The sequence below is a fragment of the Neolamprologus brichardi genome, chromosome 8 (genome assembly GCF_056152115.1).
Source record: "Neolamprologus brichardi isolate AB-2024 chromosome 8, ASM5615211v1, whole genome shotgun sequence".
NCBI lineage: Eukaryota > Metazoa > Chordata > Actinopteri > Cichliformes > Cichlidae > Neolamprologus > Neolamprologus brichardi.
The window spans coordinates 11,470,450-11,497,390 of NC_142111.1; the positions used below are offsets into that span (position 1 = coordinate 11,470,450).

The following is a 26,941-nucleotide window of genomic DNA, read 5'->3' on the forward strand; positions in this document are numbered from 1 at the left end:
AGAGACCCACTGATCTGTTTACAAATGTGATATCAATATCAGCACGCATACTAATAACAGTGAGCATACACACTATGTATGGGCTGGTGAATTCATTTGGTGTAAATGGTAAATTAGGAACAGTAATCATAAATATAGCTAGTTTCTAACAGGGCTATTCACTTTAAACATATTCCTGCAGTCATTAAATATCATTGGCATGCATTCCAGACACCATTACAGGCTGTTAAATGCAGTCCTGAATACATTAAACGGAGCAATGAGTGAGTTCTGACATAAGCTACAGTATTTATGTGTGTTTGCAGCATAAAGTGAAAAAAGGTGGTGCATAATATAGACATAATTGTGACTTTTAGAGGCTTCTTCCATAACAATCACAGCATATGCAGACATATTTAACAGTTAGCAACACATAGTTTTGAGATATATGTTAAACATTCATGTGACTTTTTCTGAGCTGAAGTTGGACATTCCACAGCTTGCTTTTGCAGAATCATTTATATGCATATATATAACTGCCTTCTATTTGACTCTGTGGCCAGACTGCAGCCCAGAAACACGGGCATTATTCGCTAGTGTCAAGAAAAATGTCAGCTGGTTATTTGCTCTTCTCTGATATACATACACACTGTATAATTAATCAGGTGTGTGGCCGGCCCGCGAGTGCGCGTGAGTGCGTGGCGCGCGCGTAAATCAGAGAGATGCGGAGAATGCTGAGAGAATGTTTCTTTAAGACCCATTACCTTCCAATCCGACAGAAGGGGGGTCTATGGTAAGGTGGCGTATCGTCTCTCTCCGCGTCCCCTTCCTCGCCGCTTTGCTACATGTGGGCAGGGAGAGACAGGGGATAGGAAATAATAATAATAATAATAAAACATACACTAAGCTTTATTTCGGCTCTGGGTGAGGGCACGCACGCCGAGGCGGGATCCGCGGGGGATGGATCTAAGGAATATTTAACATCAAACATGGACACTACAGGCTCCCCCCTGATGACTCTGGTAAGGATGGAACTTCACACCGCCCCATCGCAACCCAATTTCAACTGAGAGGGATAACAGTGTTCGTCGAAAGACGCAGAAGAGGAGAGGGGAGAAAAAGGCATGCATGCACTAATATATCGGTGGATGCAGTGCGCGCGTGCAAGCGTGTGATAACAAGTAGGATGCCTTGCATTGTGTTGTCACGGATTGAAAGGGGGTGCTTTACATGTGTTTGTGTGTGAGTGTGCGTTTGTTTGCGTGTGTGCTGGTTGGGGGTGGGGGGCATGGTTGTATTTGCTAAAAGCACGGGCAGTTATTAGATAGACTATGCAACGCGGTATGTCGGTGTCGGGCATTGACAGGTGTGTTGGCAGCACACGCCAAGATTTATTTAGGGCGCGCTTGCTCGCTCCCGTTTGCATACAGTTAGGTGAGGCGATAGCTACTTGCGAGGGAGAGAGAGCGAGATGGGGTCCTCATAAGATGATAAGATGCCACTGTATATTGGCCTGCTATGTTTTGCTTGTAATTAATCATGGCCGCAACTAAGCTCTTTGCCGTTGGGAGCTTTGTAGTCAAACCACCCAGCTCCTCTCACTGCCTTATGGCTTTTTAACTCCATAATGTTTGAGAAAAAAATTGGTCTGAAAATGTGCATTGAGTATTTATTTATTTATTTGGTAGGGGGACATAGTCCACAGTTTGAGTCGACCAGGAACTCTGTGGAGCAGGCATGGATTTATCTTCCTCCAAATCTGCTTTGATGGCCATTTTAACAGCCGAAGTGACAGATCTGAGAGCTGCAATACACAACTGCCCTTTTTTTACTATGAGAATGTAGATGTGCGCGTGTGCGTTCGTGCGCCCATCATCAGATGGTCTTTCCTGCATACATTCAGAAATGGAGGTGCAGGCTGGCTACAGCTTGGTCGACCTGTCAGTTTCCCCCTTTAGCCTGGTGTGCAGTGTGAATGCAACTGCAAATGAAAGCATGCTGGTTCGGATCCCGGTGTTTCCATTCCTCCACCCAAGCTGCCGACAATCATTTATCGATTCCAGTGATGCGTCTCTTGCCCAGGGGTACCGTTAAAAGGGGAAGAGGGGGGTTGGCGTCCATTATTAGTGGCTATGCTCTGCTTTTAATGGAAATGCAAAGAATTCACTGGGCATGCATGCATTCTTGGCCGTGAATGTGATTTAACATTTAAGAGGATGTAAAACCGGCTGCAGAGCCCCTCATTCTTTAGTTTCTCATTGTTGGCGGCTGTGGGAGCCTGCAAACCCCTCTCCCCGCCCCAGTGTCTGGTGGAGGAGAGCTGTTTTTGCAGCTCTATCGCCCCCTCTCTCTCTTCCTCCCTCCCTCCCACAAACACACACTCAGAGCACACAGTTTCTCTTTGCCCATTTTTTTCTTTTTGTGGAGACAGGGAATATTTAGTAACACGATACCCGCCTAATTAGGGGCCTTGTCCTAACTGGTCATCTAGTAATCACATACTGTAAAGCCAGTCTGTCCAAGCCAGAGAAGGGAACCCATCAGAATTCAGTGTGACTGTTTATCACTTGTGATGATGATGATGATGCTGGTGTGGGCAATCACATCCTCGCAAGTACATTCGTTTCAGTGTGGTAAGACTTCAGCTGAGACTTCAGTAGTGACACTGTGCCTGAGCTCACCCTTTACACCAATGAAGCGGATATATTTTACCACCAGCTCATTGTTTTCTATCTGCTTTTCATATTTCTACAGCAATAAGGAGAAAAGAGAAAAGGTCTAAGTAATGCTACTATGCTGCTAAAGCTTGTGGCATGATAACTATTCTACAGCAGTCTCTCTTGTTTTCTCTCTTCTGCACATGCTCATAAAGACACAGATCCTGAAGCCCAGTGACCTCACAGCTGACGCTTCAGTCAAAACTGCAGGCTGCACAGTTATGTTATGCCTGCACTGACTCAGGACTCCAGCTTTTGTTGCCGTTTTTCCACAACAGACTCATCATATGACACTGTAGGAATTCAGAGAAATGTTAATGTGACCTGTGCATTGACAAGTATGGCTGAAGTATTTACTTTAGCCCTTTCTGAACTAATACAAAGGTGCTTGTTAGGATGGGTTATAACAGCCAGCGTGGATGAAAGTTTAATTCAGTCCTTAGCAGTGGCCTTTCTGTGCGCCTCAGTGTATGTTTTGGGTAGTTTGGAACACAGAGTAACTGCCAGAAGCTGTTGTTTATGTTACATTGCTGGTTTAAAGGAACCACTCGGGGAAAAGTCTGAGCAAACATTTGAGGGTCTTGGTGCAATTTCATGAACAGCATATTTTCACTAAGCTATGTAATGGACCTGATTCATACACCCAAGCCAGAGGCACCATCACCAAAGGGTTTTCAGTTCATATAGTACATTTTGACAAATATATTTGGTCCTTTTTAATGTAAAAAGATGAATGCTTTCATGTGATAAATAATTCTAAACAATGTAAAACCACCAAACAAAATGGTGCATTATTAAATTTCACAACAACAATGATATCAACGATTTTTTTTTAAAAACACTTAATCCAAGGAAATAAGTATAAACATTAATGGCTTTATTAACAGACATACTTTATCTCTGATCCATACTGAGCCTCATCATCAGCTGTCTTAGTGCTAAGGATAGGCTGTAAATAACAGCTACCGTCGTGTCAACCACTGGATTGTAAAATCCTAACATGCAGTGATAAGCTGTCAGTCATAGGGGTCATGCCCTAAATAAGCCCTTAATAATTAAGACCTAATTTTTTTCTCCTCATACTGTTCAGTCAGACAACTCATGTTTGAACTGACTGATTTTAGAACCCGGCTGATTTACCGGCTCCGCTGCTCCCAGTATATAACCTATTGCTGATGTATCTTTATCTTTATAATGACTGATAAATCTAAATTTAAAAAGTAAAGAGGAGAAACACTCTTCAGCCATATTATAGGTGTTGATGGCACATAGTTTGTCCACCTCAGACACATGTTTGGAACCACAGAAAAACCAGCTGATCTGCAGGATCAAGCAGCGGGTGAACGAGTAATCCACGAGTTGTTGTAGCAGTAAAACAGACTCATAAATAACTAATAACGACACATAAAAATGCTAAGTTTATGCTTTTTGCGACTGAAAGAAAAAAAAAATACTGCCATACAAATTAGATTTTTAAGTAATCAGATATTGGTCTTAGTTTTAAAAATATATCATTCAGGGTCTAATTTATTTATTAAAGCAGGAGAGCCTAGTTTAGCATCTTGGCTATGAACTCATTCCTTTGCATAAATATGATGCACATAGAAATGGGAGTGATAAGTAAATCTCTCTCCCTGTAGTCTATAGGTGGATGCTGAGGTGGTGGAGGGGGTGAACCAGCAGTCACCCATGCAGGGCAGCAGTGGTACTGATGTGTCAGAGAGAGAGAGATGGCAAGTTTTGTAGCTAAAATAGATTAGATCCTAATTATGGTGTGTGATGGTGAAAGTGAGCAGCGTTAGTTACCACAAAAATGGGAACTAGCTGGAAATTAAATGTATTTTTACAGCAAAGTTTAAGGATGTTAATTTATGCTGTAAAGTTTTGAATTTTAACATGTGGTTGTGAATGATTGGCGTTAGCATCATTTTGTAACCCCAGAGGCTATTATTGGTGCTGTGCAGATATTCAGTGACATTTTTTATATCAGAGAATTTCACACCTAAAGAAGTTCTCCCACTATGAAGCAGATTATCACCTTATTATTTCCTGTGTCTGTGTTGAAAGTCCTTACCTAAAATTTCACCCTTTCTTAATATGGAACGCACACTGCGGTCTTGATATGGTTTATTTTTGTGTATGTGGTCATCAGACTGCAGCTATTAATCTGTCAAAGAAGTTCAAAGCTGTTCCTGAATCAGATTTTTATTTTGAACTGTATTTTAAGGATATGCAAGCGATGCCAGGTCAGTCTTGCGTCTTAATTATCCACCAGCGGAGCAGGAAAGGAAGTAAGCTGTTTTTTAGTGGGACACACAGCAATATTGCCAAGTGCTCTAGCCAGCTCACCAGCATGAGAAGCTAATTCAGAGCTGTAACAGACCTTAAATTACCAACCAACAGCTACCCCATTTGTGGTTCCTGGATGCCCATATAACAACGATAAGCACTGATTTTACAGGAAAATCTGGACTATGTTGCCTCAGTCCCCACCGCCTCATTCAACCTCCAATATTCTGTAAATACATACAGTGCCACCCCTTAATACACTCATTTACACTGCCTTTAAGATTGATGTGTATAAAGTGCTTTAAGTGCACAATATGGCATCTGAGCATATTTAAGACACCCTTCTTAACATACTGTAATACCTCCAAAAGGCTTTTACTGTGAGGTTTTATATTATTTTAATCAGTTTTGGTTGTCAGTGTTGTTTCTAAGTTGTTGTTTCATGATATCACATCACAAACACCCAAATTCTTTAGGCTGAAATGTTTTGAATACAAATAGTTCCAGTAATTTCCAGTCCCATTTCCACAGGTGAATTAAATAAAGCATTTGACATGTAATCTCCCTTTACAAAATTGGGTTGTCAATCAAGAATAGGTTCTTTAAAGAGCTCAGTGAATTAACAAGTCAGCCACAAAATGACAGACCACATAAAACTATAGAGTGGGGTCGGTGAGTTTTGAGGTCCAAAGTGTGTAAAAGTCGTCAGCATGCGGCTGAATCAGTAACAGCAGAGTTTAAAGCCATAAACATCAGCAAAAACAAGCTGTTTGCTTGGAGCTTCACAGTGTTGGTTTCCATGGCTAAATAGCTCCTGTAGGTGTAAGTGGACCAGTAATTTTGTTCACATAGTGTTTAAGCTATATCCGGTATTAAGATTATATGGAGATCCTCTGAATACTCCAAATTTAAGTAACATTGCACAATTATTAAAATGTACAATTACATAAACTAAAAATGTTTTAGGAGCTGAATTTTTTTAACACCAGTCTTTTTTCACCAGCTGATTCACACTGTGGATGAACACCAGCTGATTCATTTATCAGCAACTATATACCTTTTATTTTTGATTTTTTAAATTCAAATTTAGGGCTGTCCTAAATACATAGTGGGGGTATGTAAGGTTTTTATAGATTGATAGATTTTTTATCAATCCCCCATTTTAATTTATTATGCTGTCCCCTTTATCACAGAAGAGACCACTAACTGAGTTATTATCACTGGTGCTGAGCCCTGTGGCCTAAATATGGTTGAATTACAAAAAAGATTATTTTTGCTGAACTCTGAAATTCTTCATTGCACTTCCTTTTTTTTCAGTCTCACTGATATAAAGAATTATGTGTAGTTCACCACATGAGTCCAAACCACTCGAAAGTATAAAGTGCGAGCCCTTAAGTACTCCAGATAAGACAGTAAAGAATATTTGTGGAAAGCAGACTTGAGACAAAATAATAATGCTGATTGCTTGGAACTGTATCATTTTGGCCCACTGTTTGCAGGATCAGACACAGGCCTTATTTGGTAAAAAAAAAAAAAAAAGAAAAAGAAAAAAAAAAGGGTAATTTAAGATATGCAGCTGATTAAAAGAAAACCAGTGCAGTGAGTTCACTTCTTCATACTTAACTGCCTTGTTTTAGAAAAGCCTTACATTCTCAGTCCATCCAGTTCATGAAAAAGAAGGCAGTTGAACCAAAGAAATTCAGCTGCTTTCTGTTTTCAAGTTCTCAAAAAAGATTTGAAATGTAAAAAAAATTAAACTTGTTTTGATTTTTCCAAGATTTTTCCAAAATTTCAAGATTACCTTAATGCTTTAACTTCACTAACATATTTGAAGGTTTTGTTCATTTTTTTTTCTTGTGGCCAAGATCAGATTCCAGTATGAACTGGTCCAAAGCTCAACTGCATGCTTAGCAGAGCTAAATGACTCTTAGATTTCTCACTCAAAAGTTAAGCTCACCATAAAACAAGAAGAGGGTTAGGGTTAGACTGAGATCACACTGCGAAAGAATCACGTGAATGGAAGAGGCCCAAATCAGAATAAGAAATATTAGATACAGTTATGAGTTGTGCTCATATCACAAAAAGCAAACACTCTTTTTTGCTTTTGTAGCTAAAGTTAGAAAAGTAGACCGGTGCCACTCTCTTATCTGTCCGTAAAAATATAACGCTAGTGCATCATAATGCTAATACAGCATTTTAGCATAAAAGCTAACACTGTTCCACCTGAAGGTAAAAACCCATGTATCCACAGCTCAACGTGATTCACTGTGGTAGATTATGGAAACGTTGAATCAAGCCAGAGGCAACTATTTCAGTCTTTGGGGCAGATTTACTAAATGGGACAAAACAGTGTGCTAGCACAATCCCCAAATAGGGCTCATAGGTGTATCTAGTTTTTCAGTTGATGTGCAAAAAAGGTGTGCGGTTTTCTAAACACAGGCACAGTCAGTAATTTTCAATGTCAAGCACAAAAAATAAGATGCTTTTGTTGGGGTGGAGTATTAGCACAAGTAACAGTAAACTGAGTTTTGCAGATGTTAGCAAATCAGATTTAAATATATTCCTCCCTATATTTTTGAGTCTTCAGAAAGGACCTCAGAGAAAAACATATGCAACTCTCTGAGTTTCCACCCTGCTTGGGTGTTTTCGTTTTTACACCATAATCTAGTTTATGACTTAGCTAGCTAATTTCTAGCTGGTACTTTACACTGTATTTCACAAATAGATATGAAAGTGACATCAGTCTTTTCATATTTTCATAACCCCGAACTTGTCGTGACAGGTGACTGTCACGCATTGTATAATTGAGGTTTCTTCCTGTTAAAAGGGAGTTTTTCCTTACCACTGTCGCCAAGCACTTCCTCATAGGGCTTCTTCTGATTGCTCTGCATTACGTCTTCACCATACAATATAAAGCACCTTGAGGTGACTGTTGCTGTAATTAGAACTCTTGGTGTTTTCCAAAGTATTGAATTATTGTTTTAATTACCTTTTAAAGTCAGAGTCTATGTTTTGTGGACTATAACTGAGTTGAACAGCATTAGTTTAAATTCTCGCTTATTTCTCATGGTCCATGAATCAGTGTGAATTGTATTCAGATTCTGTTCATTTCATTGGAGCTGCCATTGCATTATTACATATTAGGTCAACCTGTTTGTCATTTTGTCAGAAATGCTAATTACAAATCAGCAGTTGGCATCATTGTCACCATTCCTCACATTTTCATTAGTCTTGTTGTCGCAAACTACCAGCTCATGCTTGCACAGTACTTTCACAGTTGTTATACTCACAGTGGAATTTATTGTGTGAGATCTAATACAATGTGTGCTTTGTTTTTCAGCTCTTACCAACGGCGCTTTGAGGAGCCCTGCCTTGTGGACACAATTTAGGTGCATTGGCCCTCCTTTGTCCCTTCCTTTCCCATTACCCCTTCCCTTCTTCACCCTCAGCCAATCCTACAGCCACCCACAGAACGACTTTCCTGCAGTCCCTCTTATATAACAGGGGAACACATAAGCCTTCTAATCATTTGCCATGCAGGTTGGGACTGAGTAATGCAAGTCTAGTGAGCAAAGACATACAAAAGTAAGTGCAGGAGAAAACAGTTTAAAAAGGCAATAAACACAGGAAGATGTAGGAGTAGACATAAACCAAAAGAATAATATTTTTGGAAAACAAAAAAAAATGTAAAGATTTATATTTTGTACATCAAACTTTTGGCTGAAGCTTAACAAAACCCAAGGCACGACAACAGGCGTTTTGCACGTACAATCCCCCATTTAGTTCTCTTTTATTACTTGACACACACGCCACGGTCTCATGATGATGTGCGAGGTGATGCCCACCATATCCGAAGATGGGCGAAGCGGCACCGGTGGAGGCCCCACCTCACCCGCCAGCGCGGGAATCGGAGGCCCGGGAGGAGCAATGGGTGGAGGAGGATTCAGTGGCAGGGAGCCCAGAGGTGGAGGAGATGAAGGAGGCAGCACAGGGAACTTGGAGTCTCTAATGGTCAACATGCTGACAGAAAGGGAAAGGCTGCTGGAGAACCTGAGGGAGACGCAGGAGAGCCTGGGTACAGCTCAGCTCCGCCTCCGTGAGCTTGGCCATGAAAAGGAGTCGCTTCAGAGGCAGCTATCAATTGCTCTGCCACAGGTAAATCTGTACACATGTATATTTACACTGTGCTTGTGTACGTGGGGTACTCCGTTTGGGTGTGTTTTCCTGATGCAAGTGTTTTATGGAACATTTCTGCCTGTAAGGTAACTTTTGCTTATTCTCTGCGTTATCAGAGCTGAGTTACATATGAGTCTCCATTTATGAGTGTGTCATCATGAAGCGAGCTCATGAGACAGTAAGCCTTTGCAGTGATGCCTCGTGGAGAGAGAGAGAGACTCAGCTCCAGCTAGAACAGGGCATTAGACACTTCCCCCACTGCATGCTTAGAGTCTTCACTAATTCTGTTTCTAGTAAATGCTGTAGGTTGACGCTCGTCTGGCTGTCAAGTCCAAGTTGCATCTGCAAATTTCCCCTTCGTTGTGTAATCAGGTTTTATTATGTTTGTTAATCATATCGTTAGTGGGTGATTAATGAGAATGGAAGATAATATGTGCTTGGGCCTTATCTGAACTTCAATAAAAATGTAATTTATTGGAATCCTCTGAGCTTGCCTGATAAAATTGCTTATTGATATTAACTGGAATTTAAAAGTTTTATCCTACCATTATTAAAAAAGCCCAATCTCTCCTTTCTCCTCATCTAAACCTGAATGTATTGTAATTATAGTATGTAGAATTTAATATACACATGACTCCTCTAGCCACTTATATACAAAGTGTGTCACGACAAATAATAATAATAATAATAATATTTTTTTTAATTCAGTCAGATTCCTTTTTATGCCCTTTTGATAAAGTCCATTTCTGACTTGACTGTTGTAATGGCTTTCTTCCAAACATTTAGGGTTACTGATGTTAAGTTAATCCACTGAGTTACTCACGGTTCAGTTTGGTGTCCAAAAGTAGTCCAGAGTGAGTAGGAAGTCAAAGAGTGTGTGTGGATAACAAAAAGGTGCCGCAGCAACCCAAAACTAAAGAAAGTGATTAATGTATGTATACCAACAGCATATACTGACCACGCAGTTTAACACAATACTTATTTATAGCAGGCAGTTTTACGTGTCTCCTTAGTATTAGGCTCTAACACTTGTCTAGAACATCATACAATCTACATATACTCTCCAACTATTTTGATAGCTTATTATAGTTTGCTTATTTTGAACAAAAATACCACACATTTTCCCCTTAAATTTCCATAATAAACCTAGTTTAATATCATATACATCCTCCTACATGTCCACTATATGGATGTTGGAATGTGTGTCTTTGGTTTCTCTGCATTTCAGTTTTTCCATAAATTCATTTGCTGGTTATAATAATAAGCAGTTATGGCCTTGAACACCTCGGAAACAAGGTTAAGTATTAATGTAAGAGCCATATTGTTGGATGGAATTCGAATGTACATGTGTTCATGTGAGTGCAGCATGAATTACAAGACAATGTGTAATTTCTCCGCGACATAGGGCCACGTACACTGTAGACCAGGAATTCAAATTTATTCAAACAAATGGAGGCCGTAGCCTGTAAAGATAGAGTGAGATGAAATAGAAATGAAACGACAAGGGGACAAGGAGAGCCAACTGCGAAGCTGACCCCTATCCAAACAAGAAACAATCCCATAAGGCCAAGAGCCAATAAACACGCTGTGTCACCATCTGTATAGATTTCTCTTTGGCTCTTTCTCTTTCCCCCCCTTGTAAACACAAACCAGTTTCATATGCCTACCTTTAAGTGTTTTTGAATCCTAAACCTAAACATCTGCACACTGTCACTCTTAAAAGCAGCTTCTAAGGCCTTAGATGCATTTTATGGAAATAAAAAAATCTTTTACCGTGGATCCTATGAGTTTTTCTCACTGTGCGGAAATCGTGCAGTACTACCTCTCCTTTTCAGGCTCACTTTCAGCACTATGAAGGAGTTGCGAGCGCATTCCCAGTGGTGCTGTAAATGACATATCGATGCTGTGTTTTGGGGGGTCTCTCCTGTGCATTCCAGAGCCGAGTCATTGTGTAACAGCGTGATGTAATCCATGCATGAATGCGAGTTCACAGAGGAGGATGAGCACGATGAGAGCGGTGGTGGAAAGTGTGTCATTGATTTACATGATTATTATGTAGGTTTACATCATGTTTGTCCTCCTACATTGCTGGTCTCAGGTGTTTCACAGAGTGTGTAACTGTAAGCCTTTGGTTCTGTATATTTTTAGCACTATGTGTGCATATGCTGTGTGTGTGCATGCTCGTGTCTCGCCTAGATCAAAACTCGCTGCAGCTGAACTGCCTGTGCCGAGACCACTTAATCTATTAAAGCCATACGTTTGTGTAGTTTGTTTTCTTGCCTCTGAACGCAGCTTGTGTGTTCCACAGGAGTTTGCTGTGTTGACTAAAGAGCTGAACGTTTGCCGGGAGCAGCTTCTAGAGAGGGAGGAGGAGATCGCTGAGCTGAAGGCAGAAAGAAACAACACACGTGTAAGATGTTTAGCAGCCATTTTGCTTATTAGCACTGTAACAGGCTCCGTGTTATCTTCCTCACCCATTGTGGTTGTGTGGGTGTCACACTGTTTCATTTGCTTCTGTTTGTTTTTCCTTCTCTTGATCCTCTTTTTTTTCCTAATCCACGCTCTCTTTTCTCTTCATGGCCCCTTTTCATTGTCCATATCTGCTTTCATTATGTCTTTTTTTGCTGTGCTGAACGTTTCTCGTCACTCTTAAAACCCTCACTGCTCTGTGCCGCCCCTGAGCCTGCTCTCCTTTTTCATGATCCCGGCTGTTACCCTGTAATCTCTGCTCCTGTCTCTAATTCCTGCTCATTTTGTATGAGCTTTTTCCTTCAAAATGCCTTTCTTACCTCTCTCTCTCTCCATCCTTCTCCCAATTAACCCTCTCAATCGTTCAGTTGTTGCTGGAACACCTGGAGTGTCTTGTGTCTCGCCATGAGCGCAGTTTGAGGATGACGGTGGTGAAGAGACAAGCCCAGTCCCCTGCAGGGGTCTCCAGTGAGGTGGAAGTCCTCAAGGCCCTCAAATCCCTGTTTGAGCACCACAAGGCCCTGGATGAAAAGGTGTGTTTGAAAGGTTGAGAGCAAGAGATTTCACTCGCTCAGACCAAAAATTGAGCCAAAAGATTATTAAACTCAAAGTCATAAGTCACCAGAAACATGCTTGAGGTAAAAAGGGAAGTGAAAGGACAGAATTGGCAGGTGGCAATACAGCCCACTAGCAGCACGGAGATGTCAGAGGGAAAGATGGGAGACTTTCCAGATTAAATAGACCACCAAAGTGTGAGGGTGTGTTTGGTGTATAATGTGAGAACAGAGAGGCAGGATATACATATATATACAACTTGGCTGCTCAAAGTAGCATTCAGGCTGCAAGTTTAGCTCACGTGTTTCCGTATAAAATCAAATATTATTGCTTTATGACAACGAAAATTTACTTTGACGTTGTTTGCTGTGATGATCATACAAAGGTCCACTTATAATGAACTGCTCTTCTCCCGAGTTAGCACTAGAGCATCATTTAGTGTGATAGACGTGAATAAATCAAGTCCTGTCAGCCTTAGTGATTGTCTCATGAGGATTGCTCACACCCAGTGCTGAGTTGGGCTCAATTAAAATGCAGTGCGGTGTGCAGAAATTCCCAGTGTAGCTTCCGTGGTGAGCTTCATCTCTGATGCGTGTGTTTTGACCTCTCATGAACTCTTATTTGCTTATTCAGTAGTGATAAAAATGTAATCACAATCTTGATATTAATTCCCCCGTGCCAAGTTGACTTACTGCATGCCATTTCGTATTGCTTCACCCCGCAGGTTCGAGAAAGGCTCCGTGTGGCCCTTGAGAGGGTGTCCATGCTAGAAGATCAACTCGCAGCATCTTCTCAAGAGGTAAAGTCTAACGTGCCAGGATTGTGATTTGACGTTAACGACCGGCTCAGTGTGAAGGGAACATTTATTTGGATCGTCTGTTTATCTCTCTTTTCAGGTAATCTCTTTAAGAGACCAAATTAAAAGACGTCAGCAAGGGGTGGACGGCGGGAAAGATGTAAGGGAGGGTTTTATGCATGTTGGTTCCAGTTGTTTTTGTGTATGTGTTAGCGTCCAGACAGTCAGTAGAAAGTAGATATTGGGTAACATGGTGTGTCAGTGTGATTTTTAACTCACCTACAGTTTCATTTACGTTTTTCTGCAATAACAACCCATTCTAACTCTTTTTTTTTCTTCATCACTCTCATTTCCTGCTTTATTCTCACCATTCCAGCGACTGCCCAATGGTCCTTCCTCTGGACTGGAAGATGGGGAGCTTGACAGACAGAGAGAAGGGGAGATAGAGCGGCAGAGAGCTGAACTCTCCCAGCTGAGGGAGAGGCTGGCCCTCATGTGCCGGCAGGTTGGTGTTTGTGATCCTCTGTGTCGAACTTTGTGAGAATGGCTTTTAGAGTTTGCATTGGGTTTCATGTCTTAAACGGTAATCAGAACTGAAATACGCCCACAAATTCTCTGTCAAAATCCAAAATAAAATATAAAAGCTTCTAGCAAAGTCCTGATTAAAACATTTACTATTGTCCACACGTCCACAACATGCCTGACCCATCCCAAACTGTTTGAATTCCCAGCTACATTTCTGTCTCCCCTTTGTTTGTAAGTTTGGTTTATTATATAACCCACCCTGGCTATCGTAATAAATCAGTGCCAGCTCCTCACTAGCAATTCCAGCAACACAGCATATCCCAAGAAGGAGGATAACTAATCACAGTACTTCTCCTGGTCACCCTCTTCCCTCTTGTGGCCGGTTACACTACTGCAGTTGCTTTAAGACACCATATTCATCCCATATAGTAGGCTATATGACGCCATTTGATTTTAATAGCTGTACATAGCACAACATCTTACATAAGAGATCAGAAATGTTTAGAGTAAAATGAGTAATGCTTTGCTCAAACCTTCAAAACATCTTAAAACCTTTTGCGTGTTCTGTGCGTCACTCTCTTAAGTCACCGCGTTACACCCCCAGAGTCTCGTGTGGACCCAACTGGCATTTGTAATCAGTCACTGTCTTGTCTGTTTACACTTAGTGCCGTGGCGGTTAATACTGGCTCACGTAGGTTCAATCTGTGTCATCTCTGGTCCCTTTGTGTTGTCACGTTAGGTCGGGGAAATAGAGGAACAGCTTGCCGCCGCCAGGAGGGAGGTGACGAAGTCAGAGGAGGCCAATCAGAAGCTCCAAAGGGAAGTGAAAGAGGTTTGTTGGGCCAGTCTGTCTCTTCATGGCCAAGACCCTGAGATCTCACAGCACCCAGGGTTCCAAGAGTACAACACAATGGGCATATGTATGAATATTTATTATTCCAAAGGGGGATGAGAGTAAAATTAACCGATATCAAAGAAATGCTGGGCTGAAATGAATGCCATAATAAATATTAATATACTCCTGCAGTCTAAAAATAGAGTGCTCTGTGCACGTATTCAAAGAAGCGTAGTAGAAATCTCTTACCTGGCCAGTAGTTGTCAACGTGATAAGCACTCATGTGTTTTGTATATTGAAAGTTTTATATTTATATCATTTTGTTTCATGAAATATTACCAGGCCCTTTGCCAAAGAGAGGACATGGAGGAGAGGATTACAACACTAGAACGAAGGTATTCTTTTTTTCTTTTCTTTTCTTTTCTTTTCTTTTCTTTTCTTTTCTTTTCTTTTTTTAGTCTTCTATTTGTAGCCATCTTGTCTATTTGTAGCTTGAACGAAGCTCAAGACCAGAAGACCAGAATTTCATGCATAAACTATAATGCACATAGCAGAAGGACCATATGTTTCACCTGTTGGCAGGCAATGTGTTGCAAAAGCATCGTGACGCCTCTTTATAGCATCTAAGCTAGTTTTACATAATGACATTTGCATTATATTCTCACTAATGATTCAGTGAACATTTGGACAGAAACAGTAATTAGTTTGGATGTATTACCCCCTAGATTTGATGTACCGGTATCCTCTTCAGTGTTTTGGGTTATATTAACATTTGTTTAGAATTAATACTCCATTAAACTCTTCAGTGTTTTGGGTTATATTAACATTTGTTTAGAATTAATACTCCATTAAACTCTTCAGTGTTTTGGGTTATATTAACATTTGTTTAGAATTAATACTCCATTAAACTAGCAAAGTTCCTGTATCAGATTAGTGCTGTTTCAGCACCAGCTAACTTAAAACAGTCACAAACATATATGTCACGTTATTTTGATTTAGGACCGCTGCTGCATTCCTCTTTGATGGCGGCTTTGTGTTGCAGGTACCTCAGCGCCCAGAGGGAGGCGACTTCTCTACATGATATCAAAGACAAGCTGGAAAATGAGCTGGCGAGCAAGGAGTCCCTGCACAGACAGGTAAAGTTTGGCTCAAACAAGCCAGTATTCAGCTGTGTTGGTAACAAAAGTCCAGAACGTTTCTGTGTCTGATGAATGTTTTCTTGACTGTCCAGAGTGAAGAAAAGAACAGGCAGCTACAGGAGCGTCTGGATGAGGCGAAACAGAAGCTCCAGCAGACCCTGCAGAGGGCAGAGACATTACCTGAGATTGAGGCCCAGCTTGCACAAAGAGTGGCTGCTCTCAACAAGGTCGGCAATCACTAACTCTTTTGAATAGAATATTCCAGCTTTTATTCGAATCTCATTTCAAATATTTTAATCAGCATCTGCAAATATCTTTCTTTTCTCACTCAAAAGGCTGAAGAACGTCACGGAAACTTTGAGGAGCGACTACGGCAAATGGAAGCTCAACTTGAGGAGAAGAACCAAGAGCTGCAGAGGGTGACATTAATCACATTTTCCTGCTGAGACACAGTCTGATGTGAATTCTCAATTCTGAATAAAGTTTAAATTTTATCTCTGCTTTTATCCCTCCTCTCCTTCGTGTCTTCATTCCAGGCCAGGCAGAGGGAGAAGATGAATGACGAACACAACAAACGCCTCTCAGACACCGTGGACAAGCTTCTGTCAGAGTCCAATGAGAGACTTCAGCTGCATCTCAAAGAAAGAATGGCAGCACTAGAAGAGAAGGTAGAGAAAGAAGTGTATTGTGTATAAACCACTGTACCACGTGAAAATGCATATGTATACTTTTTGTTTTCTTTGCTTCTAGAATGCTCTTTCTGAGGAACTGGTCAATATGAAGAAAATCCAAGATGATCTTCTTGCTAATAAGGTATTCACTTTTGTATTTTTTGTAGTTACAGATTAGAGGTGAGACACCCCATGGTATGATGTTATCACAATACTTCACTCACGATACGATATTATTGCGCTTTTTTACAGTTTGCAATAACTAATACTTCGATGTGTAACCTTTTTTTTTAAAGTTAAATAAGTTATCTCAATTAAGTTATTATTATGCTGCCAAAAGAGGCTGTGAGCCATAACCAACACCGTCACTAAAATCTGCCATAGAAGAATGAATGAGGTCAACTTGGTAATTACATGTAGTCTGTTACTGATAATGCAGATAAATCATCAAAGCTAAGTGTTGGGTGATTTTTCATTTGAGACTATTTAATCGAAGCCCTTTTTAATTGTTTCCAGAGTGTTCGGACTTGTTTAATAAAATATTAATATTTGGTGTATTGATACAATATCCCCACGCAAACTTTCACGATATGATGCTGTATTGTTTTTTTCCCCTACACCTATTACAGATGTTTAAACTTTTGGCGTCGTGCTAAAAGTGTTTTCTCCTCTTTGTTTTAGGAGCAGCTGATTGCTGAGCTGGAGCGAGTCCAACTGGAGCTGGATCAGCTGAGAGGAAGGCCAGGCTCGTCCTATTCCAGGTTAGCCGACATGAACCCTCACGGCAAAGTATTTATGCACTGCGCCCTACATTTATGAATACCCAAAGTCTCCCAAAGAACACAGCGCTTATGCTGAGTACACCATTTGTTTACACTCCTCTGCTTTGTAAAGTTGTTCACATTGTACCTGGAGGCTGTTGGGCTGTCTGATAAATACACAAACAAATGCTTTATTTATAATTTTATAGCTTTTAGTTTTAAATTCCTTGTTTATTTATGGGGGAATCTTTGTGTGTGACCGTGCTGTGTGTTTGCACACTCACCCACGAAATGTTTTCAAGTGCTGCTGCGTAACATTTGAATTCTGGATCTCATCATAGGACGGGCAGCGTGAGCTCACTTCCCTCCACCCTTTTTCGAAGATCTCTTCCAGGGAGTGCCTCGGAGCTGCGGTACCCTCAGGGTGGAGGCTCACTCCCAGCTGGCTATGGCAGCTCCTCTAGTGGGGTCGTGGTCAGGCGTCACCGTGGCCGTTGGGGGACTCCTAGAGATGATAGTAACAAGGTGTCGATCTCAGGCTGAGATAATGATGATGTGCATATATGCACAGTTATATACAGCCATCATAGGCTTAACTTTGTGGTCTGAACGATTTCTTTAAAATGTTCTTTTTCCAGGGTGGAATGATTGTACAAAGAAACAAGAACTGGGTGCAAAAGTTTGAATTTATTTGGGATTTTCTCTAATCCATGCAGGGTTAAAAGTGTAGAAATACCCTCACTAATATTTCATATTCCAGAAGCCTAGTGGGTCAATACTAAACGTTTGCAAAGTTGCAAGATCATCAGTTAAAACAAATGTATGTAAGATTAAGTTATTTGGATTTGTCACCACTTCGTCAAGATCTGAAAGAAGACCCAAACTGTTACCTTCAGTTGAAAGGAAATTGGTTAGGATGCTCAGGAACGATGCAGGAATCACCAAGGCCTGCTATGAGCTGAGAATTGCCTTAAAACCAACATTACTTCCATAGTAAAGTGTGTTTTTCATCACTATGGGAGGATACAGACTAAAATCGGCATCTTCAATTTCAATTTCAATTTGCAGCTGCCCACATGGACAAGCCAAATGTGTTCTGTAGAAAGATTTTATGGCCAGACAGGATAAAGATTCAGCTATTTGGCACAATGACAAGAGCTATGGTTGGGGGCTTTTGAACGTAACAACACTGTGGATGGAATAATGAAGAAGGGGGAATTTAAATGAATTTTACCAATTCTGCCAAGAAGAGCAGTCACATATTCAGTCAGAAATATGCCAAAAGCTTATCAATGGGAACCAGAAGTGTCTGGTCAAGGTGCAATTTGCTAAGAGACATTTAAGCAAATATCAGTAGGGAATGTGTATAGTTTTGATCCCGTGTAGAGAAAAATCCTAAATCAGTTCAAAGTTGTGCACTGATTATGCATGCCGCACAATCATTCCACACCGGGGCGTGAGCAATTCAAAGAAATCATTTTTACGCACCAGATTACCAAGATATTAATGCTTATGATAAGCCTTTGTAAACATTTGACCACAGCTGCATATACTGTGATATGGTGCTATTTTCTGAATGACACCATTGTCTCTATCCGTTCTATTGTTTTTCTCATTTTCTAGTATGGAGAGTGGGACAGCAGCACTATGCTGGGTCCTGGGTTTGAGGGCGGCGTGGAGGGAGGCTGTTCTGATGATGAAGAGGATCGGGAGACTATGTTTGGGTCAGAGCTGCTCTCTCCCAGTGGGCAGACGGATGTACAGACTTTGGCCATCATGCTACAGGAGCAACTGGAGGCCATTAACAAAGAGATTAAGTAGGTTTTGTGTGCAACAGTGTGTAGATGAGAGTGTTGTGAGATCCTCGGATTGTTTAGCCTACTGTTAAAATTCTTCTCTCTTCTCCTTTAAGGCTGATTCAGGAAGAAAAAGAGAGCACGGAGCTGAGGGCAGAAGAGATTGAGAGTCGAGTCAGCAGCGTAGCCCTCGATGCCTCAACTCTTCCACCCTCTTCACTGGGTGGACGTGACAGTGTCGGGAGGGGCTACATGACTCCCTCCATCACCTCGTCCACATTGGCATCACCCTCGCCACCCAGTTCTGGACATTCCACCCCCCGCCTGCCCCATTCACCTGCCAGGGAGAGCGATAAGCAGGTGCTGTCTCACTGCTGTTTTATACCAACAAATGAGTGAAGTTACACTGAATTTCCCCATATAAACCTTTTGAACTTTGTCCACCTTGCAGAACAACAAAGACGGTGAAGAATGCAGAGCACTCGCCCTGATTGACTCCACCCCTCCGCCTGTTCCTCGAGCCCTACGGTTGGACCGAATGACACACACTCACCCAGGGGCGGGCCTTGATGATCACCGTGAATTTCGCAGGTACTCAGAATAATATTAACATGCAGTATATTTGGCTCTGAATTTAGCCCTGAAATGCACTCAGTTTTCCGTCCCTCTGTTTGTCCAGTCTTTCTGCTGACGGTGCCACCACAGCTAGCCAGGATTCCCTTCACAAAGCCAGCAAAAAGAAAAGCATCAAATCCTCTATTGGTCGTCTCTTTGGCAAAAAGGAAAAGGGACGGATTGGTGCACCTGGACGTGAATCTGCCTCACTGGGTGTGTGAACAGCCTGGACACTAGTCATTCAAAATGCCGTCTCTCATGTCCAAGTCATACATTTATCTGTTTGCAGTGAAAGAATCATCAAAAGTGAAACCGATACAGGAAGTAATTATTATTTTTAACCTATGGTCTTTACAGCCTCCACACCCTCTGATGACCTGGGTTCAGCTGATCCATTAGGTCTGGCTAAACTTGGAACTGGAACAGTGGAAAAAGATCGCCGCAGCAAAAAGAAGTGAGATCAGTCATCTTTCCACACGCTTCTCATGTTGTAGCGACATCTTTGATCCTAATGCAATATAGTAGTTCGTAGTTTAGTATTAATTTAAACAGAAAAATGTACGCCTATGCAGTGCCGCAAGGCTGAAAAGTTTTTAACTTCTCATGTTGACTTTCTATTTATAAAAGAAGACAGTGGTAAGGTGAGATATGAAGAAATTAATCTTCTGTTTTCCACTCTCCTTGCCAGGCACGACTTATTAGAGGAGGCATGTCGTCAGGGTCTGCCTTTCGCCTCATGGGATGGCCCGACTGTTGTTACGTGGCTTGAGGTACGTTTCTGAGCCTCAGGACATAAAACCATCAGACTGATTCGGACCAGTTTATGTAAAGTTTAGTATGTTGTCATTACCGACATATTACATTACCGGAATATATATTGTATACATGATGGTAGATGATAATATTATTTAAAGCCAAAGCTTTAAATAATGAGGTCAGTGAATGCACAGATAAGCCTTATAAATCACGCTTAGTTTTGGAGAAGTCTTTTTTTCCACTCTTGGTAAAGCAGCCCTACTCTACTGCTATTAAAACCTTCTGTCTGTGAAGGGCAACCAATCAGAAGGAAGCCAGCTTAAACGGAAGGTAGCTGGGGAGAGAAGCTAAAAATGCTCGTTTCAGAAATAGGATGTCTTTTTTTTAGTTATTTCACGTTAGGATTAGACACAAGGTTTTTGTCACCAAGTCATACTTTATTTGAAGAATGTTACTGTTACTGTTCGTTGTGCACCACTTCTGCTTTCTGTTGTCCCAGCTGTGGGTCGGGATGCCAGCGTGGTATGTGGCAGCATGTCGCGCCAACGTGAAGAGCGGCGCCATCATGGCAAACCTGTCGGACACAGAGATCCAGAGGGAGATTGGCATCAGCAACCCTCTACACAGACTCAAACTTCGCCTAGCCATTCAGGAAATGGTCTCCCTCACCAGTCCGTCTGCACCCGCAAGCACCCGCTCTGTAAGCCTGCGTACAAATCCCAGTTCAAAAACACAGCACGGGGGGTAGACACAAACTAATAATTTGTGTGCTGCCGTTACAGTCAACAAGTAACATTTGGATGACGCACGCTGAGATGGAGTCTCTCACTGCTGCCACCAAACCAGTAAGATTATATTTCATGTGAAATACAGAGAAGTTGTTCTTATATTGCATTGATTTATTTGACACATTTGTTATGTCATGAGCAAACTGTCCCGTTAATAAGGTTTCTTCTTTTTTTTGTCTCTTAATTAGGCATGTTTGGCTACACCTTTCCCTTGCTGTTCCCTAAAAATCAGTTTTGATGTAGTGTTTTCCATCTAATTCTCACTCACTAACAAAGCTTTTCCTCCTTTTGCCTTCCCTCTCCTCCTCTGTCCCGACACTGATTCATTACAAACACAAACACTCTCACTGGTGACCTTTCCCTCTCTTTGCAAATATCTGCTCCTTTCCTCTGTACGCTCGGCCTGAACCGTAAGGAGCAGAAGGAGTTCAGCTGGGATCAGGTGAGCTGCTGAGAATCCACAGGCCATCCCATGATTTGCAATTTATTTTTAAATAAAGGCTTACCAGGAAACCAGGAGACACAGCCTTAAAGGGAAGAAGAGCTAAAACGAAGTCTTTAAATATGCATCTGTGTGTCTAACAAGACTTATATAAATCCAGGTTTGAAGGTTGTAGACTGGCACTTTAAATAATCAGAAAGTGAAGGAAAACAAAAAGCAGCAGAAATACTTTACTTTCATAGGTCTAGAGTTAACACATAACTAATTATTTGAGACATCAGTTACACTTTAGCGGCGCATTTTTAGAAAGTGAGACCAAATTGTTTTTGCCATTTTAGGCTACAAGTATAATGTTTCCTGTTCCCAGTAATGCAGAATTTGTATCAGAGAGATGTTTAGCATGACCGCTGAGTGGCCAGCAGTGTATATACACGAGTGTGGTGTATATAGAGCCCACGGGAAGGAGAAACAAATGGAGAAAACCCTGCATGGTGGGGGATTTTGTTTTTATTACACTTTCAGGTTTCCCTTTTACTACTATTTTCTCTGCACTTTATCTGCCCTGTTCCAAAGAATTAAGAAGTCACTAAAGATTGTTAATACAAACACATTGTAATTTTTCCTGTTTCATTATTTAGCTCAAGCGAAACACACAAATTTGTTTTATATTCAGAATGTTACCTTTAGGATTTTTTTTTCATGTTTATTATGCATCTTGTTTACTCTCATGTCTATAAACCTTGTTCTCCAGATCCTGGCCTATGGAGACATGAACCATGAGTGGGTGGGAAATGAATGGCTGCCCAGCCTGGGTCTACCCCAGTACCGCTCTTACTTCATGGAATCGCTGGTTGATGCTCGCATGCTCGATCACCTCACCAAGAAAGAATTGAGGGGCCAGCTGAAGATGGTGGACAGTTTCCACAGGTGAAAGAAAGGGCACCTACGTTATTGGATTAATTTTATGTTCTGCATATTTCCACCCACTGCATGTCTTAGGTCTCTGTCCTTACTACTTATAGGGTGAGCCTTCACTATGGCATCATGTGCTTGAAGCGCTTGAACTATGATAGAAAGGAGCTGGAGAGGAGGAGGGATGAGAGCCAACATCAGAACCAAGGTGAGGCCTTTGGATAATGCCCCAAACTTGATTTCAAAGCATTAGTTTACTCACACTGGTGTGTTTTTGTCTTTGTCTTTGAATTTGTGTTTCTCCAGATGTGATGGTGTGGTCCAATGAGCGAGTGATGTGCTGGGTGCAGTCTATCGGTCTAAAAGAATTTGCTGACAACCTGTTAGAAAGTGGGGTCCATGGGGCCCTGCTGGCACTGGATGACACCTTTGACTACACTGACCTGGCCCTCCTTCTTCAGATACCAAATCAGAACACACAGGTAGACTGCCTCACGTGCTCTACAACAGCCAGCGATGTCAGATGCTCTTCTGTTATCCTAATCTACAGGTGTAAAATTACCCGAAACATCTGTCTCTTGCAGGCAAGGCAGCTCCTAGAGAAAGAGTACAATAATCTCATCTCCATGGGAACAGAGAGGAGGCCCGATGAGGTACAACAACATAGACTTCAGAAAATATATTTTTTGCCCTTTGTTTAATGCGCTATGAAAGATAAATTTCTTTCAGGGTTAAAAAGAAAGACTAAAAACATGACTTTTCCTTGTAAAGGAAGGCTTTACTGCTAGTGAACTGCTGGCAAGCCACAGTGGTTCAGCTGTGTTTACACGGGTGCTAATTGCTTAGTTACAGCTTGTAGGGCTAAAAACTGTGCAACTGTGGAATATTGTCACAACAAATACTGCTTTGTCAAATACTGCTTTGTTAAACCCCACTAATGCATAATGAATAAGGCCCAGTGAATGCTGTTGTTTTGAATCACTAGCATTATTTCCTTGTCTCCACAGGACGGCACAAAAACATTCACACGGTCACCGTCATGGAGGAAGATGTTTAGGGAGAAAGACCTCCGTGGCGTGACCTCCGATTCCTCAGAAACATTACCTGCCAACTTCCGTGCCTCTGCCATCTCGACCCCGTCTGTCACACTGAGAAAAGTCCAGAGTGAAGGTGAGGACTTGAGCATGATAACAACAATACTGTCAGGATCAGGGATTACACAGCAGTTTTTTCCTGTTTAACAAAAACAAAGGAACAGTTAACCCCAAAATCAAGTTTCTATCTTTTATTTCTCTGGCTTTTGCTGCTATTTATCATTCTGAAGTATTTGGGTGTGAGTTGCTGGGATGTGGAGATATTAACTGCAGAACTATGATGGAACTGGGTGCTCCAAGCACCAAAAAAGAATACAAAAAACTGACTCTACAAACCTTGCTGTGAGCAGTTTCCTGTAGGAACTATTTTCTCTTTCACCGAACCACACCTGCCAGCTACATCACTCAGCAGAACCAAGCCTCCGTCTACCCATGACGAAAGGCTCATGCTTGTGACAGGACTTTACATTAATGGCATCTGCCTTCAGATGACCTGTAATGTTATCTATCTGCATGCTTCCTTTGTTTGGCAAATAGAGACAGTAAAAAGAAAATAGTTCCTGCATAAATTTGCTAACAACAAGGTTTTTTGTGATTTATACAAAGAGATATTTTGGTGCTCCACATGTACCATCTGGATAGATTATATTTATATTTAAATACAGTGCTGTGCAAAAGCCTTGAGTCACCCCTCATTTCTTTATAATTTCCTTTCAAAGAGCCAGACTTGGGTTTTTTTCTAAAATGGACTTTTGAAGCTTTTCTTTGGACATTGGCTGCTTTGTCACTCATTTTCAGGTCAGCTCTTGTACCTGACCCTTTTCAGAGAAGTGATTTTTGTTTGTTTAAGTCAGTTAACATTGGTCTATGAGTCATTCAAGAATAAAAAAGATGCACCTAATGGATGAAGTCTATGCATACCAAACATAACTGAAACATGTGCAAACATATATGGAAATAAAACATAAAAGGCAAGGGCTCTGGGCCAATCCATGCCCGATATGTTCCTTTGTGTGTTTTTCTACCCAGATATGCTTTTACTTGACTGTGTGTTTGGGGTCATTGTCATACTGAAAAATAAAGCCAATCAAATGGTATTGCATGGATCTGATGATCCTTTTCTTATTTTGAAAAGAGCCCCAAACCATTGGCTGAAATGCCTCCACCATGTTTTACATGAAATTAACAGAAATATCCAGCATTTCTTTAGAAAAGGATTTCCTGTTCTTTTTCTTCATAACCAATGAAACTGAAGATGTCTGTAGACACTGATATGGTTTGGACCAAAATTTTAAAGTTTGGATTCAGCACTCCAAAAGTGTCACATATCTCATCCTTACTCCCTGTTTCACTTTCTTAAGAATGACTTCTTCATGGCTCTTAAGGAAGAGAAACTGCAGCTGCACCTATTTCCCATTTTCTTTGCAAAGTATAAAGCAATGAATGGTGATGCAAGACTTTTATATTAAAAACGCATTATGCAGAAATATAAACAAAGTCTTGCAAATGCTCCTACTTCCTTTATTTACACTACAGTGATAATAACAATTTAGCAGTTTCATTGGTTATGAAGAAAAAGAACAAGAAACTGTTTTTTAAAGAAATACTGGATATCTCTGTTAATTTCATGCAGAGCAGTAGATGAGAAGTTTAACATGATTTGCTTTACAGTAAATATGAAACTATAGCCAGTAGTTGGTTTTTCCTGAGGAACAGTAAGCTTTATTAGCTTAACAGAGCAAAATCGCTGTTTCCCTAGGATGCTGTGTTTCTAAATAGTTTATATTTGCAATACAGAATTTAAAGCTTAGCAGTGCCGTTTTTTAAAATAACATCAGTAATGTTTTGCTTTAATGACTTGTATCTGTTTGTCTTGTATATGTAACGAGGACTAATCACCTTTTTTTCCCGTCAGCAAACTCTGGTCCAAGAGCAGAGTCGGGGTCTGTGAGAACATATTCCTGCTAAAAAAAAAAGAAAAATAAAGAAATAAATAAGCACACCAGGTGAGAAAAGCACTCTAATTGATCATAGCTAAAAATAGCTTGAGTGGATACCACATCAGTCACGTCTGTACGGTGCCATTGTGACTCTTTAAATGTCTTTTCTTATATTTTCGTAGAACCCCGCCTCCAAATCAACCCAAGGAAAAAACACATTTTAGAGGAAAAAAAAACTGAGGAACAAAAAACAAAAAAACGAAACAAAAAGGACACTAGAAGATGACCAACAACCATCGAGCCACATGTCTCGAAAAATCAAAGATACAGAGTGAATGATTTAAAGATGTTAAAAATGGAGTGAATGTCTGTTTTACCATCAGTCTCTCTCTCTCTCTCTCCCTCCCTCTCTCTCTCTCTCTCCCTCCCTCCCTCCCTCTCTCTCTTTCAATCCATAGTTGTGGCATGATGCTGTTTGATTCTGTAGAAAGTGGCCTGTAGAAAGTGACCAATGCCTATCGTGAATTCATCTTCTGTTTTTTTGGTTTTGGTTTTTTGAGTGTAAGACGGCAATATTGACACAATGAATTTATAGTTTTTAAACTGGAAAATGCATTCCTGTTCCTATCAAGAGAACAATAGTCCAACACGCATCCTTTAAGTTGGTCTGAGTGTGATTTAGATTGATTATAGAACATACTCAACAACGCCAAGTAACATCACAATACAGTATGGTGTGGCGAGGGGGGAGGTTTAAGGCCAGAATGTAGGAGTACACAAGGAGGACGATATGTATGTTCTTAAGCCATAACGGAGGTGAGATGCACAAATGTGAATAGGACAGACAATGAGACAATTAGCAAAGTGCTTTATGACAAAATCCTGTTTAAACTGGGGGAAAATGACTTGAGTTACGGAGCATTTGTGTTAATATGCATGCCAAATTCAACCATTTTAGAGTGAACGTCATGATATCGATCATCAAATGATGTGAAAGCAGGACTTTGTAAAATGTGTGTATTTTATTTTTATCATTTTTTTATGATAACTGCTATTGTTTGTATGTATGTATGTATGTACAGTATGTATGTGTGCGTATTAAACTGTACGTTCATTTCATACTTAGTTTTAAGACTGACTGTAATTTCATTTTAGGTTGACAAAGGAAATATGTTTTAAATTATGGACATTTAAGATATGCTACTTGTATGTGTACATTTTGGACAACAAATTGTGTTATGATTTCAATTCATATTATTGGAGAGTAGTGATGATAATTGATTATAATATGATAACAATAATGATAATGATTGTAAAAGCTGTAATTAAAAAAAACAAACATACCTGTATGAATGTTATTGAAGGAGTTATTTCAGAGTTTCGCCTTCACACAGCCTGCCCACAGAAGATCACATGCGGGTGAGTCAATAGTTATGAAGCTCTTAGTAAGAAATATGTTTATCAGACTAAAATATATATTTACATTTATATTTAACACACATTTTCAATTTGTGGCACTTTAAATTAGATAAAACGATGACTGGAAACTTCGAGAAAAGTTACAAAAATTTCTTAATGTGAGTTCATCAGTGGGGAGATTTCATAGTGATATCAGTCACTTAAACGTTTTAATGGTAAATGATGTTTTCCAGTAAAAATGTTAAAGTTAATATGCGTCTCACAAAA

At 40.6% G+C, this 26,941-nt stretch overlaps 1 protein-coding gene across 1 annotated transcript; it reads left to right on the forward strand.

The window, feature by feature from the left end:
• Nucleotides 1-709: 709 nt before the first annotated feature.
• Nucleotides 710-26,604, forward strand: LOC102784416 (liprin-alpha-3-like). The gene is made up of 32 exons (XM_006808044.3): nucleotides 710-1,001; nucleotides 8,326-9,140; nucleotides 11,470-11,571; nucleotides 11,999-12,163; nucleotides 12,910-12,984; nucleotides 13,082-13,141; nucleotides 13,358-13,486; nucleotides 14,246-14,338; nucleotides 14,684-14,736; nucleotides 15,384-15,477; nucleotides 15,573-15,707; nucleotides 15,816-15,899; nucleotides 16,017-16,148; nucleotides 16,231-16,293; nucleotides 16,833-16,912; nucleotides 17,254-17,437; nucleotides 18,536-18,729; nucleotides 18,825-19,068; nucleotides 19,160-19,299; nucleotides 19,388-19,536; nucleotides 19,681-19,777; nucleotides 20,012-20,093; nucleotides 20,579-20,779; nucleotides 20,862-20,924; nucleotides 21,283-21,309; nucleotides 22,061-22,236; nucleotides 22,332-22,429; nucleotides 22,528-22,703; nucleotides 22,806-22,874; nucleotides 23,229-23,391; nucleotides 25,231-25,321; nucleotides 25,438-26,604. The coding sequence occupies exons 2-31, from the start codon at nucleotides 8,805-8,807 to the stop codon at nucleotides 25,281-25,283; spliced, it is 3,717 nt and encodes a 1,238-aa protein (XP_006808107.1). The 5' UTR covers nucleotides 710-1,001; nucleotides 8,326-8,804; the 3' UTR covers nucleotides 25,284-25,321; nucleotides 25,438-26,604.
• Nucleotides 26,605-26,941: the final 337 nt, after the last annotated feature.

Coding starts and splice junctions, on each gene's coding strand:
- LOC102784416 (XM_006808044.3), top strand. CDS start 8,805: ATGATGATGTGCGAGGTGATGCCCACCATATCCGAAGATGGGCGAAGC. Junction 19,069..19,159: donor CCAGGGAGAGCGATAAGCAG/GTGCTGTCTCAC, acceptor TCCACCTTGCAG/AACAACAAAGACGGTGAAGA. Junction 19,300..19,387: donor GATCACCGTGAATTTCGCAG/GTACTCAGAATA, acceptor CTGTTTGTCCAG/TCTTTCTGCTGACGGTGCCA.